Here is a 19,330-nt window from a genome sequence, read left to right on the forward strand (position 1 = left end):
ACCCAACAAAAAATGAAATTTGTGTGAAGAATTTTAAATTTGGGTTAGGATATAAAACAATCTTAAAGAGAAACAAGACACAGTGTGACTCGACTGCAAACCCACCTTAATTGAAAGGCGAGAGAATATAACAATTCACAATCTCGTAGTTCTGGACTTTATAGTAAAGAGGCAAGACAAAACACTTCAAGAGAAAGCCAGTAAAAGTCCTGTTCAAGTTGTCCAGCAAATTATGTATTAGTATGTCCAAACCTGTTGAGACTAAACTGAAGATTAACGATGCATATCATGCCAACAAACTTGTGAAACGTGAAGTTATCAGGACGTAGAAGCTGGTCAGGATAAATACAGGGAAATTAAAAACTGTTAGAGGCGGCAAAAGACTTGAGACTGGGGCCGAGGGTCACCTTAAACTTAAACCAGTAATCTGAAAATACTCATGGAAAATTAATTACAGATTATCTTGAAAAGTATGAAGGGATGCTGGACTATTCCGATGTCGATTAAACTCTGAATAATTCGCTTTGGGCGACCTCTGGTGGCCTGTTTGCTGATGTGAAGTCGAGGCTTAATTACTGTAAGGCCAAAACGATCTCAACGTAATCAAAAAGTTTTATATGTGAAAAACTAAAATAGAATTAGAAACTAAAAATCTTAGAAAGTGAATTTTATTTTGTTTTGAAACATAATGATTTACTGCTGAATTATAACATTATTCCTTTACTGACCTTGAAATTCAATTTAATTAATTTAAATCCCGCAAAATGGACCGTAGTGTCTGATTAGTTAACCTGCAGAGCAAGTCAACTTTAGGGTAAATTATTTTAGAAAAGAGCAGTAGCCCCGCCCACTGACACCCTCAGACCACTGCAGTCCAACTCAAGACGTCTCCCTGGTTTTAACCAATATACATAAAGAGACTGAGGTTTGTTGTAAATCAGATCCTGAATATTTATTTTCATAGTTTGTGATTAATCGCTGCAGATTCTGATACTCAGGGGAGACACTGTTTCTTTCCATTTATTACTTTGTTTTTCTGTTCTCTGACTGATTTGTAAAGAATCTTGTTTTTAAAATGCTGCAGTCTATAAATAAATTGACATTGATGGTTGAGGTTGACAGATAAATTCATAATTTGTTGTTGCACTCACCGATGAAACCTTTTAAAAGTGAATTAACTATGCTCTTTTTGGAGATAAAATTGATATTTCTTTTTAGTTTGAAGATATTGCAAAGAATAAAATCTCAGCTATGTTTGTTTTACATGGCTGAACTTATTTAGTTTGTTCCTATCACGTCATGGTCGGATTTCAGTCACAACCTGAAAGTCTGAGCTTATCAAGAGAAATGCAGACACTGCTTTCTCCTCAAATGTTTAATTAATTTGTCTTCCTATTTGGGTGAATAAGATAAAGTTTATTATTAAAGTAGAACATCAGCCTGTATTTTCTTTAGTCAAACAGAAGCAATAAATAGTCAGGGAGCCATGTTTTAAAACACAGACATATTTTTTTATGATTACAAACCAGACAGGGCTTTGTTAAAATTGTTACATGTAAAGTAACAACATTGGTAGACAAAATTTGAAAAAATATAAAATAAATTAAAGTGAAACAAACAATTAAAATGTTAAATGTTCTCCACAGTCTTCATTAACAATATTCACATTTGACATCAATACTGCTGATAAATGAGCACAAAGTAAGTTAATATGCGACATTTCTAATACATCTAAATGAGTATATGCGTGTGCATGTCCACAAATGCATGCAGGTGCTTACAGGTTAACTGGTGAGTTGATCCACAAGACATTTTCAGTTTCTATATATTTATATATTTATATTTATATATATTTTTTTGCATGGTCTTCTGCAGGTTGCAAAGAAAAAAAGCACTCCCTAACTCAAAACTTGTTGTGGAAAGGTCTCCAGTCTGACTGGCAGGTTAATTTGTGTTCAAAACTACATACACGGCACAAAACAAACAAAGAAACAAACAAAAAAACAACAACAAATAACAGAACCATGTCGTCCATGAGTCACGAGTTCATCTATTTGTCGACCAACTGTTCCACACAGAAATATACAACGTACAAACCAGAGCCATGCCGTCATCTTCGCCCCCCATCATGCTTCACATCAACTTTGCACCAACACAGAGGTCAGACGAAGTTCAGAACATAAGATTATTATCCTTAGAACAATGCATGCTCTCAACTTTTTATGTGCCCAGATACTTCTTTTTTTTGGCAGTACTGCACAACATTTTGTATAGAAACTAGTTTAAGTGATTAAATCTTTTGCTCATTAACAGCGTGTTTCTGTAGGCAGATAGTTGGAGAATCACACGGCAAAGTTTAATAAGGTAAGTGGTTCCCAACATATTTGATCCCGTAAAATAAAGCAGTGAAGAAAACCTAAAACCACAGGAGGGATCTTTGTTGCATCTCACTTTAATCTAAAACTTTTATATTGTCTCTAAGCTTTTAATGAAAGCCTTCCAGATAAACTGTGGCTGTGATCAGCATCATCACTGCTTTCTACTAAAAACTACAGCTAATTATCATCCCACCTCAAACAATATAACTCAAATGGTTTGCCAGCTGGAAGCTAAGACAAGAATTAGCATTAGCTAAATGCCAATATCACTTTCATTTAAAAAGGGCTTTGTGCTGAATGTCACTGAATGTCAGGTTGTATAGTGACAGCATATTTTTGCCATTTTAAAATTCAATTTGTCTCAGTACTAAAATTGCAGCAACATTTTAAAAAATATTTTTAAGAAATGTTTTTTGTTCAGGCTAACTGTGAGAAACGATGATTAGCATTAGCGCTGCTAACATTAGTTCATCCCTGAATTTTTACTTATTTTAAAAAAGCGTTTACCAAATTTGCTTAAACAGACTGACTTTGGGAACACATTTATTTGCACTATGCATAAGCTAGATCTTAAAGTGACAGCTAAAAAACAGTAAAAAAGAAAAGTCACACAACTAACTCCATTTGGCTCAAATAATTACCATTGTTGTAAATGTCTTATTAGCATTATCTGAGACAGTCTTTTGACTGTCAACAGTAATATGTGTTTTCTAAATAGTAATTTAACTGATTATCTTAAATGAACATTGACTACCAAGGTAGCTTATTCAAAAAATAATATTTTAAAGAAGGTTTCCCTCATGCTAACTCTGGGAGGCTATAATTAGCATCTTTCACAAAAATCTCTTTAAGGTCTAACACTGACAACACTTTCACTTTAAAAACTTCCTAGACATGGAGCTAAATGTCTTTTAATCAAAATGATGGTTTATTTTACAAGCTAACATTTTCTTTCAAGCACAAACCAGCTAAAATCGCTCTGAGCCTTTGATTTTTTGAGATTGGATCAATCTCGGACTTTAAAAAGAACATTGGACAGTTTAAATATTAATCACAAACATATGAATTATTAAATGGGGATGTTAGCATGCCACTTAAAATATAAACTGCAAAAGGATCTCAAGTTCTCAGTCAAATTGATTTCTTTTAAAAAAGTGCACTCCTGATGTTTTACTAAGATACTAGCAGAAGAAGAGAACTTTCTTTGTAAAATGAATGTGTTGGAAGTACACCCATTTAGTAACTTTGCATATACAATAATTCCAACGAATCATTAGAAATGTTTGTCCCAGAAAGGGGTAAAGTGCAACTGAAAGTTGGGTGACGTAGCTCAAAATCAGTCAGTCCCAAAGGAAGCAGTCACTAATGCTAGCTTAAAACAATCCAAGGGATCATCTTAACCATTTGCGGGATTTTATCAGTTTTCCCAAACTGGTTTCACAAAGCAAATATGAAATTACAAATGTCTGAAAGCCCAGAATGATTCAGTTCAGGTTTAACCTGTATCTTTATGATACGGTTTTAATGCTCGTCTCAATCTAAAAATTTTCCAGATGACAAAAAAAGCATGAAAATCTCACAACATTTTGCAATTGTCCTCAAACGTCATTGGCTTGACATGCAGATACACACAGAAAACTTGTTTGGGGCACAACTGACAGAGTTTATTTTATTTTTTTTTTGCTTGTGCCGCCCCTTGGTAGAAGGGTGCCCAGGCCAGAGAGCCTTAATGCCTATATTCAAAATTATTTTCATTTGGTAAAAAACAAACAAAAAAACACTGCACACTCTATACTTTAGGTAGAAACCTCCTGACTTTTTTAACCCTCCTGTTGTCCTCGGGCCATTTTGACCCGCGTATAGTCATTTCGCGTAATTTTGACCCGAGGACAACAGGAGGGTTAAGAGTATGACAGGCATCTTCTCATAAAAGGGGAGTACTACTGAGCACAACACTGGTGGAAGGCACAACACTGAACACAGACAAAGGGAAGTAACAGCCAAGGTAAGAAAACAAATACTCCTTCATGAAATGTTTGGGTATATTCAACTGCAGGCTGTCTGCTCATAACTACTGTTAGTAGGATATAGCTTCACAACACACACACACACGCACGCACTGAAGAAAGAGAAGGAAAGAAAACATTGCCTCAAAGTTTGGGCTCCGAGTCCCAACTTAACCATAAGCATGAAAACACTGATTCTTTTTTTTTTCTTCCCTCATCAAGATGCATAATTTTTGTTCATGCTTGATTTAAAAGCAATAAATATGTTCATGTTAAGGTTGAAACAAACAATGCCAGTTCTATAGATGACCTGTGTTAAAAAATATATATATCTGTTACCATGTAAAGAGTGGAACCTCCAGGAGCTTTAAGGAGAAATAGTTAAAATGCGAGTATGCTTTTAGTGTACTATATGAAAATAAAATGCATCAAGGTCAAAGGTATTACAAAATGAATGTGATGCTGTTTTAGGAAGCAGGGTTTCCCCTTTACGAAGATATGCCGAGGTTTTAAAAAGTTACGATTTCAAACACGTGTAAATTTTCCACCATGTCGTTTTTACAGCTCACAGACTCTAGAGAAAGTGCCAAGGTAAGCAGAGATTTCTCCAGCTGTAAGAAGCATAGCACGCCCCTACCCCACCTGTTGCTGTTTGATGATATTTAGTTGGCTGAAAAAAGGTGTTTCCCTTGACCAGAACGGCAGGAAGGTTTGATACGCTGCACATTTACTTGAAACGTACTGTTAATTTAGCCAAAGTCTTTGCTGCAAAGTCAAAATAATCAAACGTTATACATTTTGTACACCATGATAATCAACGTCAGCCTGTTAGCAGCAGTAAGCATAAATATTACTTTTCTTTTTTTTTTTAAAAAAAAAGTAAAAAAGAAAGCAAATAGAACTACTGATACATGTTTGCTTCTATTTTATTTATTTATTTTTTTTTGTGATATTGTGGTTATTTTTCTCCAGGTTATAGAACCGAAATAATCGGACATCTTTTAGCGAGGCGGGCCGGATCATTGTTTTAGGATAAATTACCTGTTATGGTCATTCATCGAGCAGGAAATTTTAAAACAAAAAAAAAAAAATAATAATCAGAAAACTTTGTTTCCCGCATTTTCTTTCAGTTAAAAATAATAGTTTGGGTTCTGGTTGGTATTAATCATTAAACTGTATTTCTAAGTTATCTCAACTAAATAAATACATTGATGTTAGAATCCAAAAAGTGAAACTACATTCCTTTTACATCAATAATATATTTATTTAAAGTTTTTTTTCTGGTACTTTTTTTTATTATTATTAATGCTTACTGATATTTTTTTTCTTCCAATCAACTTTCCATCAATATTCTTGGCTACAGCTTTCTGTGAACAATGAGCTTTGTGACTTAATTTCTACATGGAAAGTGTCGACGAGCATCTTCTGGACAGCTTAAGTTACCAGTCATGATTACACAACTAACAACTGTGTACTATTTTTGGTGGTCTTATGTAATATTCAAATTTTCTGAAAAGCTGAATTTTTAGGTTTCCTTTGGCTAAAAGTCACTTTTATCAAAATGAACAAGCAGAGATCAACACTTGAAACATATCCCCGCTAGTAGAATAAATCAATATATAAACTTTTCAACCATAGTCTCATTTAATAAGATGAAACTGTATATATTTCAAGAGAAAACCTGCTGCATCTAAGTTGCTGGCCATCTACCGCAAAAACAAAAAAATTTAGCGTTTGATTTGAAGAGGATAAAAGTCAGGACTCTTCTGCTCTGAGAGGTTCTCTTACAAACTGCAAGGTTCCTGCATCGATGGAGGCTCGGGGTTTAAGTGCGAGCAGGACAGTTTGCTCGCGCCGCGGCTGCTACACATGCTGCAGACTTCAAGACGACATTTGGCTGCAAGGCTGAGAAGTAAACACAAGACGCAGCGAATGTGTTGAGGCCGATTACGGACTGGCCATGGTTCGAACCTCGCCACGCTTTTATGCTCAGACGGCAACAGGCGAAAGGTTTCTTCATCCCTAATTACAATTTTAAGATATGCAATAGATCAAAGTAGGATATATATAAGCTGTAAAACACCTTTGTTTTTTTGTTTGTTTCCTTTTTCTTTTCAGGTACACTACAGAAAACGTGCAGGTGAAAAGTGTGATATTTCAGTGATGGACAGAAAACAGAGAGGCACTGCACACACAAACTCACACTCTAACGGGCGCTTAGTCTGGTAACAAAACTGATATATATATATATATATTTCCCCCCCCTTGTTTAAATAAACTCACCCACAAGAATATGTAAATATAGGACAGCTATGATACAGAAGTCAGTAATTACACCGTTTGCATTCAAAATTTCATATATTTTCATCTTGACAACTATATAGGTTTTAATATAGATTCCTTACATGCCTGGACACGTTTGTGCACTAATAATGGTCCGTTTTGAGTCAGCTGCTTTCTTTTGCGTGGAAATATTCCAAATTTTCACAGATCGAAATGAGCCGCATACAGGAAACGGAAAGGAAGAAAAAGGGTCTCTTCCTTCTTCTCTGTGAGCCGTTAACGAGCGGAGAAGACACTGCGCCTACTAGGCTCCGTCTCCAGAAGTAACGAGGAAATCTGCTGCGTCGAGGCTCCATTTGCAGCCGGGGTTTAAAAAAAAAAAAATGGAGTCCTTTTAATTCCTTTATGCTCGGGTCCTGCGGAGTTTCTGCTGAATTGATCCAAATTTGTGACGCACAGCGAACATCCCAGATCTGATAAAAGCCGCTAAAAGGGAAAGAGGATTTATTCTGTGCACCCATCCACTGAGATCAACAAAACTTCACCGTCACAGCCAAAGAGGAGAATCGCCTCACTCGTCGTGTCTTTAAAACGGGGAGAAGAAACGAGGAGAGAAGCCGGGGCCGCCTTGCAACGCTAAAGACGAGGAGGCGTCGGGGAGCCTCCGCGGTGGAAAGGCACGCTGGAGGAGGGGGGGCAGCTGGCTGATCGATGATAACTGGAGTGTGCGCTCGTGGTTTTGATGGTGCCGTCGGTTCCGCTCCGACTCGCCGGCTCCTCACATCCGGGAGCCTCGCTCTTGAAGGATCTGAGGGCCGGAAGCAAAAGTTGAGTTAAAAGAGAGTTTTGAGATTCTTCTAAATCTTTTGGTGGTGGTGTTGTTTTCCTACAGGTGATGCATCCATGCAGGTGAATCCTACAACAAGTTAAATGATTTAATTTAAAAAGTGAAACTTATTTTCACTTCTCACCCTTTATATACTAATTAGGGGTGCACAGATTGCAGTTTTATGTCCAATCTCCAATTACAGATCTTTTAAAAGCCTGACCTGTGGACTTCCGGGTCAGCGCTGCAAAAAGATGGTCACGTAGAAACAGGCTCCTCCATGTCAGTATTTAAATTTCCCCCCTGCTTAACTCAGATAATTACCAAAACTTCAGTCTAAACCACTTAAAGTGGGAAGATGCCGAAAATTAACAAGACCAAAAAGAAAACGTCTAAAACACAAGATACTGGTGAACAGTCGGGAGACGGTAGTGAGGATGAGGCTAATGCAACCAAAGGAAAGCGAGCGTTAACTTACAACAACACGCGTTACTGGAGAGTATCAAGACGCTTTCTAAAGACTTAAAAGAGTTTAAAAACGAGATGAAGCAAGACATAGAAGAACTCAAAGAAGGCATAAAGGCAACAAATGAAGGAAGATCTCAACAGATTCAGAGAGGAAATGATGCGCGAGCTCCACCCCAAATTACTAGTAAATTCAAATCTAGAGCTCAGCCATGTTGGAGAGATTGTGGAGCACTTAAATGTTAATCACACGCCTATTTTCTGGCTTTGCCCTAGAATTACACAGTTGTGGAACGAAATACACAATAAGATTGTAACAATATTGGGTTACTCAATAGCTAAGTCCGGTCTGGTTTTATACCTTGGTCTTTTGGACAATATTGTACTCAATAATGACTGTTATTTGTTAAAAACTCTGTTGGTGGCAGCCAAAAAGGTGGTAACCAGAAAGTGGTGCAAATCTGAACCTCCTACCACAAAGGAGTGGATACAAACTGTGAACTCATTATTTGAGATGGAGATTCTAACACAGACTGAGGACACAGGAACAGCAATGCCTGGACAAATGGGAAAAATGGACAAACTTCGCATCAACGATACAGGACTAATTTTGGATATGAATGGTCCCCTTGTGTTTTGTGTTACTAAAATAAGAGTCTCCCCCTGGTGTGTGATTTTTGTTTCGATTGTTCTATATCTTTTGTCTTTTATAATTTCTATGTATTGTTTGACCTTTCTTCTTGAGTGTACTCAAATAACATCAACAAAAATAAAAATACAGTTATAAAAATAAAAATAAAAAGCCTGACCTGTCGATTCAGATTTTTGCCGATGCCAATTTCTTTTGTCTGAAATGTTGTTAAATATAGCAAGAAAGTTGCTAAGTTGGCAACGGTGAGGTAACTACTGTTGCAAACGTGGAGATATGACCTGGTGGACCGGTCTATCAGTCAAACCCATCTCACGGCAAAGCAAAAGAGGACAGAGGTTGATTTTTAGACCTTTGACAAAGTAGATAAAATTAGAAAATTAAGGTTGACTGATCATTTTCATTGATAGATCACCCAAAGTTATCTGTGCATCCATACTTTTTATTGAGATTATTGGAAGTTTTAGTTTAGTGTCGGTAAAACTGATTTTTTTATTATCCACATGTCCAGCTACTTGCTTAAAAGTTCCCAAACACCAACCTTGGCTTTTTCTGTGGGCTCGATAACGATGCCATTCGTCGAGTTGTTGAGTTCCCGGGAAACGACACACAGAAACTCTGCCTGGTCCTCGTTCCCATAGTTGTAGGAGGAGCCAATGCTGATGAGCTGGAGATGAAAAAAAAAAAAACAAAAAACAAAAAAAAAAAACCCATAGTTGTAGGAGGAGCCAATGCTGATGAGCTGGAGATGAAAAAAAAAAAAACAAAAAAAAAAAAAAAACAACCCAACAGTTATACTTCTATATCACTTTTTATTTAAAAAATGTAAAAGTAAACTAGGAAGTTAATCAAGTTCAGGATGTCTGCTACATAGTTACCTTTGAGCATGAAATTTAGGATTTAAAAGATTTTGCTTAAGCATCTGATGTAAAATTTCGAAGCATTAGCTTTAAAATAAATGCCCGAAGCCAAAGCTTCGTTATCTGCACCTGCTCAAATTTCCAACCGTCCGACATGGTTGAGACCATCTGTGTGAGCTCCTCCTCCTGGCACTGCAGTACTCGATACACGTGCTTCACAGGGCCCTGAGGGACACCGCACGCACGCACACACACACACACACACACAAATAAACATCAATCATCTGAAAGCAAGCTCACAATTATTTAAGTTGTTTCTGCACAACAGATGAGTCTGTTCAACTGCTCTGTTGCCCGTTTGCTCTCACGTTACCTGAGACGTTCGGTTCTCGTTGTCCCGTATTCGCTCTTTGACCAGCCTCACCAGGGAGGCGATGTTGTAGAACTCGGCTTCTTCGAGAACGCCTAAAACATTGGTGCGTTTAAATTATTATTTTAAAACGAGAGTTTCCGATGGCGCCGATTACAGCGTTCACTGTCAGATGCTGTTAAGCGTTACCTTCCTCAGCCAGGTTCTTATCCATGATCAGCTTTCCGTGTCGAAGGTAATTCAGGATGGGGCCGAAGTACGTGGGGTCCCTGTCGATAAGGTAGGCTCCAGTCTCGTCCTGTCATTAATCACACAACAGTGACCGGTCATCTTGCTCTGACTGTACCGCATGGAAAACCAGAGCTTTACCAATGGACTGCATGGCATCAGTGTGGAACTGAAGACGAGTAATGGCGCAAATACGTTTTTGTTTGGGGTTTTTTTAAACAAGGAGACAAAAAGGTATTTTTGTTTGCTGACTACTTTAAACTACTGCTTTGTTTTTTATGATTCTGTTTAAGCATTCAGTCTTCTTCAGCTCACATCTGCCATCAATTATAGTGATTCAGATCATCCAGTGAAAGTTCAGCTGTCCTGGAAGGAATTTCCTGGCATCTGATCGTTTCCATCCTTTTGTTAAAGCCATAGTTTCCATAGAACCAACAGCATTTTATACATACACTGACACATCATCAATAACTGTGGACAATTTGTTTCCCTCCATTATATTTAAGCACTTAAAGAACATCGTTTTGTTTACTTGCTAACCATGTTGCTGTGGCTAAAAATGTTTGAACTTTGACATTGGCAACGGCAAAACACTACAGAGCAGTTTGTGAGGGGGGCCAAATGGTCGGATTTCTTTTTTCTTTAGCAACAATTTCAAGTAAAGTCATTTAAACCAAAAGGTTTGGTTTTCTAAAGAACTCCAGGATTATTACAAACTTTCAATTAGCCCAAATCTACCAGTTAGCCTCAACACACATGAACTTGCAGAACAGCCCCATACCATTGACATGGCTAGATGTAATACCAGTAATACTATGTGAGAGACTGGAAGGAGTGCTGCTGTACTGACAAACTGTGCCATTTTAAGGCGTTTTAAGAGGAATGCAGCATTTATTTGTTTTATGAGTGCTAGATAAAGCAGATGGGAAAAAAACGAAGCAGGCTACAAACAGCTTTGTGATGCTATTTCCCCCATAATTCGCGGGCATAGCTAGTCAAATGTAAACAAAACAATCAAGAAAATAAAATGATTCCGTCTGGAAGAGCAGAAAAATACACTATGATCAATACCAAAGTACAGCATGTGTTTTGGGGTAATATGTGTCCTTCAGCACCCTTTACGACTCAAATTCTTCAGAATCTAATTCTTCAGACAATTAGTAGTGTATAATTTTGAGTGCTTTATAAAAAAAATATTTTGTGCAATCCTGTGGAGTAATTACTTCATCATCTAATGTTTTTTTAATTGTTAATTTACATTTATTGGTAGAAAGGGTAGAAAACACCAATATGTAGTGTCTTTAAGTGCACTCACTTTATCAGAATCCAGGTCAGGATCTTCTTGACACAGTCGGAACAAGAAAGACTTTGGATCCCTACATAATGTCTGTTTGGTCGTGATGAAGTAGGTCCCGCCAACATTAAGCCGAACCCACCGTGAGCCTGGCTTGTCTAACGGTTCGGACGGCGAGCTTGGGTTGCTCTTCAGCGGAAAGCCGAACACCGACCTGCCGCTGCCTCCGCTGCTGCCTCCTCCGCCGGGGCTAAGCTGGCTGCTGCTCCGCGGAGGAATCAAGAGAGTGGGCGACGCCAGACGCATCGAACCCCGAACGTCGCGATGTTCGGGCTGCTCTATGGTCGCCGTTCCACTCGGTTCCACGACATGCAGTTCAGCCATTTTCCCCCCCCTTCTAAACAACACTCACGGCAGAACCGTTTAGCTAACGACCCACTGCGGGGAACCAGTTTCTCCCAGCCGACTGGTTGTAAACAGAACGGGGGGATTGTTCTCCGAGGGCATCAGGGCGTTGCCGCCTCCACCTACAGACCGCAGATTAGGACACAAATATGACCACTAGCAGCTGGAAGACCGCTGCAGTTCTGTCGTTAATCGGTTCTTCCAAAGATACAGTGATCATTCTTTGCTATTCAAACGTTATTCAGAGAAGGGCAATTCTTCCGGGTTGTAACGTGATTACTGTTTACTTCCTCTGTGTCATGGTTTTTCAAAATAAAAGCGTCCTTTGCTTACTCTGCACAGTGATTATTTTTTGTTTTCTTTGCAAAGGTACACGTGCAACAAAAAATATAACACTACATAATTCAACTGAAAAATATTGTATCAATTACTAAGATTAAGACCAATAAAAACTTATTTTTAATTCTGAAACTGTATGTTATTATGATCTATATTCACAGACAAGACTGCTTTATTTGACACAACACTAAAAAGGTAACTGCAAAGGAAGCTGGTCGTTCAGAGCAATACAGGCAAATTACAGGCAAGCTGTGTGAGGAAAGAAAGCTAAGTATAAAAGATAACCAGAGTTGCAGTTGTGTTTGCAACTCATTTTCTGTGCAATAAGCAGTTGAACACCACTACAAAATAGAGAAAATATTACATCTACACTTGTACTTAAGTCTGTCTCAAAACCAAGTCAACAAATAAAAATAAATAACTAGTATTAAAAACTTCAAATGTAATTTTCAAAAGATTACAAGAACTGTTAATTGTGAAGTCAAATAACTTGTTACTATTTGCTAACATCAACATTTAAAATGGTTATTGTATTTTCAGAACTTGATAAAACCAGAAAATGGAGCACAGTCGTGCAGTGTGTGTTTTTGACCTCTAGAGGCCAGTGTTGAGTAATAGATAGAGATGTTTTTAAACGAAGAAGGAGAATTTGAGTGGTGGTGGGCGCGTTTGGTAGCTCTGCTGTTGAAATCTGTTATTTAATTCGACCAACAGGTATTGTACCAACCTTAGCGTTTTGCTGTATTACTGCTGAGGAAAAGGGTATAATATTGTTATATTTTGGTGTTTATTGTTTTATTTCTTAACTGGGTAAGCTATCAACTATTTAGCAGCTACATCTTGCAGGCTAGTTAGCTTTTTAGCATCAGAAAACGTAAACTGCAGCTGCGCGTTATCGTTGTTAAGTAGAACATACGGCTTTTAAAATTGTTTAGAATCCAGTTATATTAGGATAAGCTTGCTAAGACTATTGTCCATTTGAATCAGCAGCTCTGGTGCAGATGTTTCTCTGAAGTAGAGCTTAGCTAGTCCCAACCTCTCTTCTTAAACATAATAAAATGTCTTCCTTTCAGCTGCCACAGCCATCATGAGTGAATTCAGGATCCACCACGATGTGAACGAGCTGCTCAGCCTCCTGCAGGTCCGAGGAGGGGATGGGGCGGAGGGATATATCGACCTGCTGCAGAAACACAGGACTCCCTATGTCACCACCACAGTCTCTGCTCACAGTGCCAAGGTGGGTCACACACACCAACACAAGTACGAGAAATGTAAAGAGGACAGAAACGAGGTCAAAAAGCATCCTTTGTTCAGTTACTTCCATCTATGACTTGCTGGTCATTTTTTGTTGATGTTTTCTTTTACTGCCTTCTGAAAATTTTTTAATATTTATATATTTTTCAATTGAACAAAATTTTGATGTACACTTAGGTATCACAAACTATACTGAGAGTTAAAATATGATTTTGCATTCATTAATGAAAGGAGATGCACAGTTTCCCTCCGGAAACTTGCTAAATTCTGTGGTTGGGGCGCTCGGGCAGTCATTCATGCAACAGCCTGTCGTGGTTTTGAGTTAAAAAAATGTTTAAAGTTGACAAGAAATTTGAAAATATCACTTGATAATGATGATATTAAAAGATTGGAAGATTAATATCTGAACACCAACTATAAAGTCTTAAAAATGCAAACATTAAAAAAAAAAAAAAAAAAACCTTAAATAAGTGATTCTTAGCCTGATGGGTGCACAAGTAAAGCCTGGTGGACTGCCAGGCTTATAACACACTGGGGGAAACTCTGGAGATATGTTGCCAGGGAAATATTTTGTTTTTAAATTAAATTTATCTTGTATAATTTTTCAGGTGAAATTAGCAGAGTTCTCAAAAACACCTGAAGACTTTCTGAGGAAATACGAGGAGCTGAAGTCCAAAAATGTCCGTAATCTTGACCCTCTGGTATATCTGCTCTCCAAACTTTGTGAGGATAAAGAGGTAACGTGTGAAAGCACAGCACATTTGGAGTGATTTTTCTTTTTCTATGTTTTCTTTTTTTCAAACATTTCATAGAAACATTTTACTGCTAAACAGAATGTTTTTCAGCATCCGTAACCTTTCCACCTGCTTTTGCTGTGTTTATATTTTAGACACTTCAGTCTCTACAACAGAATGCCAAAGAGAGGTCAGAGTCTTCAAACCCAACCACAGTGACCAGTTACACTCTGCCTCAAACCACCACAAAGATGTCCATGCAGGAGCTGGACGAACTGCGGAAGAAGCTCGGCAATGTGGCGGCCAGCTCCAACGCCCCTTTGGTGAGTTAAAAAAAAATCAAATAAAATCGTCTGGTGACTGGAGGCGGGTGATTCTCATCTTCTTTGGTCCTGACTGGTTGGCAGCTCAAAAAATCTGGTCGTTTTCCGGTCACTGAGCTAAATCTTGTAACAGCTACCAGGTTGCCATGACAACAGTTTTAGGTGTGGATGGTTACTGAGTAAAAATGTTTCAGAGGTAGATTTTTTTTTTTTTTTACTCGTGTTTTAAATGAAGTTGGAGGAAGCGCAGATATGTATGAAAAGAAGTTTTTTTTTTTGTTTGTTTTTTTACGATATCTAATGACATGTTTACAGCTCATTATCACTGCAAGAGAGTGAAAAATCAATCGCTTGAAGCCTGTTAAAGAAGATAGTAAAACCATATTTTCAAAGCGACCTCTCTCACATACTTGATGTCTCTGCTTAAAGTGTAAATGCTCATGTGACAATACAGATTCATTTTTAAATATCTTCTTACATCTCTGTGCTTTATGTGACTTTAGTTTTCTAACACCTCGTTGCTAACTCTTGAGTCGTCTTCCTGCGGTTTCAACATTCATACTGAAGAATTGTGTTTGTGTGGGCACAACCTGGCAGTGTTTAATTTCATTTGATCACTTGTCAGGGAAAAAAAAGAAATCAGACTTTTTAAAGATTCAGACCATGCTGAAGATCCTCCACATCGCAATAACAATTTGTAATCCAGCAAAAATTTGTCGCGTTTAACTTTTTTGTGACCTTAGCCTGCTGAAGTCACACGGAAGATGCTGAGAGACAAACACAACAAGAAGAACCCCACACAGCCCAACCCCGTGTTTCCTAACTGGGTCTACGACCGTCCCGCTCTCATCGGAGACTTCATCACCAGCCCTGCTCCTGCAGATCAAGCCGTCACCATCGGTACACACAGAGCGGACTGTCCTGATTTATCCCACTTGTGTGTTTCTGTGCCGATTCCTGTGTAATTTTTTTAACCTCTTGTGGCCAGGCACGTTGCCCCTCCCCTCTCAGGAGCAGTTTGTGGTTGAGGATCTGCTGTTCGTCCTGGTTGGGGTGGACGGACGAGACATCACCGCTCAGCCTGTACTGGGGAGGCAGAACCGCTCTTTTATAGTTGATGCAACGCTGGACATGTCCATCAAGGAGCTGGTTAACAGAATATTGCCAGTCGCGTCATATTACTCAACTATAACACGGTAAAGAGAAGAAACAGAGTCTTAGGTTGTCATTTTCATGATTACACTGTAATCATCAACAGGAACAGAAACAAACGCTTAAAATCTATTGGTTTATGTTAAAAAAAACTTCAGATGTAGGTAATTTTGGACTTCCCTTGTCCAAGTAAATACTCCTTTTAATGGCGTCATCTCTGTACTATGCTCCTCTGTCCTTCTCTCTTCACTTGTAATAATCAAATTTTGGTTTTCCTACAGGTACGTTACATGATTAGAGCTTAAAAATTACAGAAATTGTTAATTTACTGCGGTTTCTGTTTAGTCACTTTTCTTCCAAGAAAACATTCTCAGAAAACTAATGTCTTCTTTACTTACTTAGAGCCGTAGGATATATTTGCTACTAAGGATTAAGAACTCAGGAAACTCATGAAAAATGTGTCAGAATCCAGAAAAATCATTCATAAGACATTTTACTCTGCTGTGAAGTTTCAGTATAATCCACATGCTGACTGACTGGATCTGTTTTCGAGAGATCCCCCCCAAATAGCGCGGAATGATGAGTTACTAAGAAGGCTGAACTTTTAAACTTGATTCTTTTCGACCTGCTTAAATGTGTTTTCCAGGTTCATTGAGGAGAAATCGTCGTTTGAGTACGGCCAGGTGAACCACGCGCTGACGGCGGCGATGAGGACCCTGATGAAGGAGTACCTGATCCTGGTCACTCAGCTGGAGCACCTCCAGCGGCAAGGCCTTCTGTCTCTGCAGAAACTCTGGTTCTACATCCAACCCACCATGAGGACCATGGAGATCTTGGCGTCTATCGGTAAGAAGCAGAACGCTTTTTTTTTTTTTTTTGTCTGATTTGACTCTGCAGTCTCTGCTTCTGTCTGCAGTTTCAACCAGGTTTGTTTTGCCTGACGATCTCACCAGAGGGCGCTGCAGGCACAAACAACAAAATGCACACCTGCTTTTAATAAAGCAATCTTCTGTTCTTCAGAAGACCTTTAAAATAAAAATAGTCATGCAACTCTAGCTGAAATGACTCTCACTAACCGTTTTCTGTGAAAATACATCTTTCAGCTTCTTCTTTGGACAAAGGGGAATGTATGGGCGGAGCGACACTGAGCCTTCTTCATGACCGGACCTTCAATTACACGGGCGATAGCCAGGCTCAGGAGCTGTGCCTCTACCTCACTAAAGCAGCCAGCGTCCCGTACTTTGAAATCCTGGAGAAGTGGATCTACAGAGGAATCATCAAGGATCCCTACAGGTTCGTACAGCTAAATCAGAAAGAGAGAAGTATTTTTTAGTGAACCTTGTAAAATTTTATCTTGTTACAACTTTTTCTTCTACATTTGCATAAAAACAAAGTAGAAGAAAAATGTTTTGGTTATTTTTGTACTAAATATGATTTTTAACTTCTTTTACCTTGGTACATTTAAGAAGCAAATCCAAACATTTATCATTTTCTCTTCACTTAGCAATTTATGCACTATTTTGTGTCAGTCTATGACATAGAACGCCAACAAAATGCAAAGTTTGTGGTTGTAATGTGACAAAATAAGTGGTATGATGCTGCAAATAAGACTTGGGGATGTTCTTAGTGTTTGTCTGCATTTCGTTGCTGCACAGTGAGTTTATGGTGGAGGAGCACGAGCTGCAGAAGGAGAAAATCCAGGAAGATTACAACGACAAATACTGGGATCAGAGATACACCATCGTACAGCACCGGATCCCCTCGTTTCTCCAGAAAATGGCCGACAAAATACTGAGCACAGGTAACAACAAACAAAAGCATAAAGCGGCTTTTTAGTTCCTGCGTTTTAACAGTTTTTTTTTTCACTATTTTGTAGGAAAGTACCTGAATGTGGTGCGGGAGTGCGGCCGAGACGTGACGTGTCCAGATGCCAAGGAGGTGCTGTACACGCTGAAGGAACGGGCCTACGTGGAGCAGATTGAGAAAGCTTACAACTACGCCAGCAAGGTCCTGCTGGACTTCCTCATGGACGAGAAGGAGTTGGTTTTACGTCTCAGGTGAATGATGGAGAGATGCTGCAGCCAAAGTTTCTGCTCGTTCTCCACCCCTGGAGTGAAGCGACTCAACCCGCCGACCTTAAATCATAAGCCTCTACTTTATGTCCACCAGGTCAATCAAGCACTACTTTTTAATGGACAAAGGAGATTTCTTTGTGCACTTCATGGACCTGACAGAAGAGGAGCTAAAGAAACCAGTGGATGACATTGTTCCTCCCCGACTCGAAGCGCTGCTGGAGCTGGCTCTGAGGATGAGCACGGCCAACACCGACCCCTTCAAAGACGACCTGAAGGTGGGAGAAAGTTGCTTCACTGCTTTCCTTTACGGTTGTGTCGACATGATTCGGTTTCAGTCAGATCATGCAGAAACAGCCTGGAGAGTCTTTACCTCAATTTCATTGCCTTGCTCATACACCCCTCGGTTTCTACGCATCCTGGGAAAATATGGAATTTCATTCCTTAATTTTGTGTTTGTTTTTCTTTTCAAATGTTTAACATTAAACGAGCTAGAATTAAATCTTCCCTTAATTTCGGAGGGGTGGGGGGGGTATTTTGTAGTTTTTATGGATAGCAAGTTAAAGTTAAATTGTTTAGTTCTTATTGGGGGAAAGGATAAATTAACAGAAAACAAGTGGGGGGGAAAAAAAACAACCCAAGTCTCATCAAAATCTTTATGCCGTACATGGTAAAAAGAAATGATTCCTTTTTTCTTTGACATCCACCTTCTTAGATCGATTTGATGCCTCATGATGTGATCACTCAGCTGCTGCGAGTCCTCGCCATTGAGACCAAGCAGGAGAAAGCCATCATTAACGCGGAGCCCACCGATGGGGCCCTTAGCGGGCTGGAGGCCTTCTCCTTCGACTACATCGTCAAGTGGCCACTGTCGCTCATCATCAACAGGTTCTGCTTAATCGCACTTGAACATAGATTTTTTATTTTAAACTTAAAATAGCGTTGAACAGAAATCTGCAAACATAACCTCCAGTTTCAAATGACTTTCCTGGAGAAACGTTGGGGTTTAGTTAAAATTCAAAGTGGTGGCTGATGACTGTGAAGCAGATGTGTTGTAAGCCTAGACTGAAATATAAACAGAAAACCTTGAACATCACAGCTGATGTTGGTTAAGGTGACTAGTTTGATTAAAAATTGATGGAAAAGGTGATATTTAAAATGTGAAAGGTCAGAGAGGAAAACTGGAGCAAAAGTGTAAATAGAGACGCTGTCATCAGGAGTTTTTTTTTATAGGCAGAGACTATTTATTAACACAGACATATGATTCCACTATTTAACAGTGGATTACTGTCAAAGCTAATCAGATATTTATTCAAATCTGTTAGAGATGTGCCGATCAGGTTTTTTCATTCCGATTCCGATCACCCATGAGGGCCGATCACGGCCGATCACTGATACCGATCACATAATTATTATTTTTTTTAATAATACCGGTTACATTATATGAAAAAAGGAACCATGAATTCACCTTAATTTAGACAAAAACTTGTTTTTAATAACTTTTTTTAAGAAAAAAATCAAAACAGGCATTGTGCAAATTGTACTGCTACCAATAATACTTCCTTTAACAGACTGAAAACACATGAAGGCTCTGAAGAGGCTAAATAATGCAAAGAGAGTCAAAATAAAACCTCTCAACATTGCCAAAAAATTCAAGTATAAAACTTAACATTCAAAGGCAAATACAGGTTC

At 38.7% G+C, this 19,330-nt stretch overlaps 2 protein-coding genes across 2 annotated transcripts in view; one reads left to right on the forward strand and one right to left on the reverse strand.

Annotated features, from left to right (window-relative positions):
* Positions 1-5,265: 5,265 nt before the first annotated feature.
* Positions 5,266-12,016, reverse strand: kctd2 (potassium channel tetramerization domain containing 2). Its single transcript, XM_007572914.2, has 6 exons — positions 11,381-12,016; positions 10,027-10,135; positions 9,841-9,932; positions 9,597-9,692; positions 9,149-9,274; positions 5,266-7,475 (listed from the first exon to the last, which is right to left on the reverse strand). Exons 1-6 carry the CDS (start codon positions 11,741-11,743, stop codon positions 7,446-7,448), a joined length of 816 nt encoding a protein of 271 aa, XP_007572976.1. The 5' UTR covers positions 11,744-12,016; the 3' UTR covers positions 5,266-7,445.
* Positions 12,017-12,705: 689 nt separating this feature from the next.
* The window catches only part of tubgcp2 (tubulin gamma complex component 2), an 11,841-nt gene continuing 5,216 nt past the window's right edge, over positions 12,706-19,330 (forward strand). Inside the window, exons 1-12 of the mRNA XM_007572924.2 lie at positions 12,706-12,817; positions 13,177-13,340; positions 13,966-14,094; positions 14,247-14,414; positions 15,158-15,314; positions 15,403-15,610; positions 16,213-16,412; positions 16,670-16,859; positions 17,222-17,367; positions 17,443-17,623; positions 17,736-17,916; positions 18,354-18,526. Coding sequence (XP_007572986.1) covers positions 13,191-13,340; positions 13,966-14,094; positions 14,247-14,414; positions 15,158-15,314; positions 15,403-15,610; positions 16,213-16,412; positions 16,670-16,859; positions 17,222-17,367; positions 17,443-17,623; positions 17,736-17,916; positions 18,354-18,526 — 1,883 coding nt within the window. The 5' untranslated portion in view covers positions 12,706-12,817; positions 13,177-13,190. The remainder of the gene's footprint in view (positions 12,818-13,176; positions 13,341-13,965; positions 14,095-14,246; positions 14,415-15,157; positions 15,315-15,402; positions 15,611-16,212; positions 16,413-16,669; positions 16,860-17,221; positions 17,368-17,442; positions 17,624-17,735; positions 17,917-18,353; positions 18,527-19,330) is intronic.

The sequence above is a fragment of the Poecilia formosa genome, unplaced genomic scaffold (assembly GCF_000485575.1).
Source record: "Poecilia formosa unplaced genomic scaffold, Poecilia_formosa-5.1.2 Scaffold7, whole genome shotgun sequence".
Classification (NCBI taxonomy): Eukaryota; Metazoa; Chordata; class Actinopteri; order Cyprinodontiformes; family Poeciliidae; genus Poecilia; species Poecilia formosa.

Bases quoted from the DNA above. Each gene is read 5' to 3' on its own strand.
- kctd2 (XM_007572914.2), bottom strand. From the start codon at position 11,743: ATGGCTGAACTGCATGTCGTGGAACCGAGTGGAACGGCGACCATAGAG. The intron at 10,136-11,380 runs GTGAGTGCACTT...GATTAATGACAG, and splicing joins CTGACCTGGATTCTGATAAA to GACGAGACTGGAGCCTACCT. The intron at 9,693-9,840 runs GTAACGTGAGAG...GGTGTCCCTCAG, and splicing joins ACGAGAACCGAACGTCTCAG to GGCCCTGTGAAGCACGTGTA.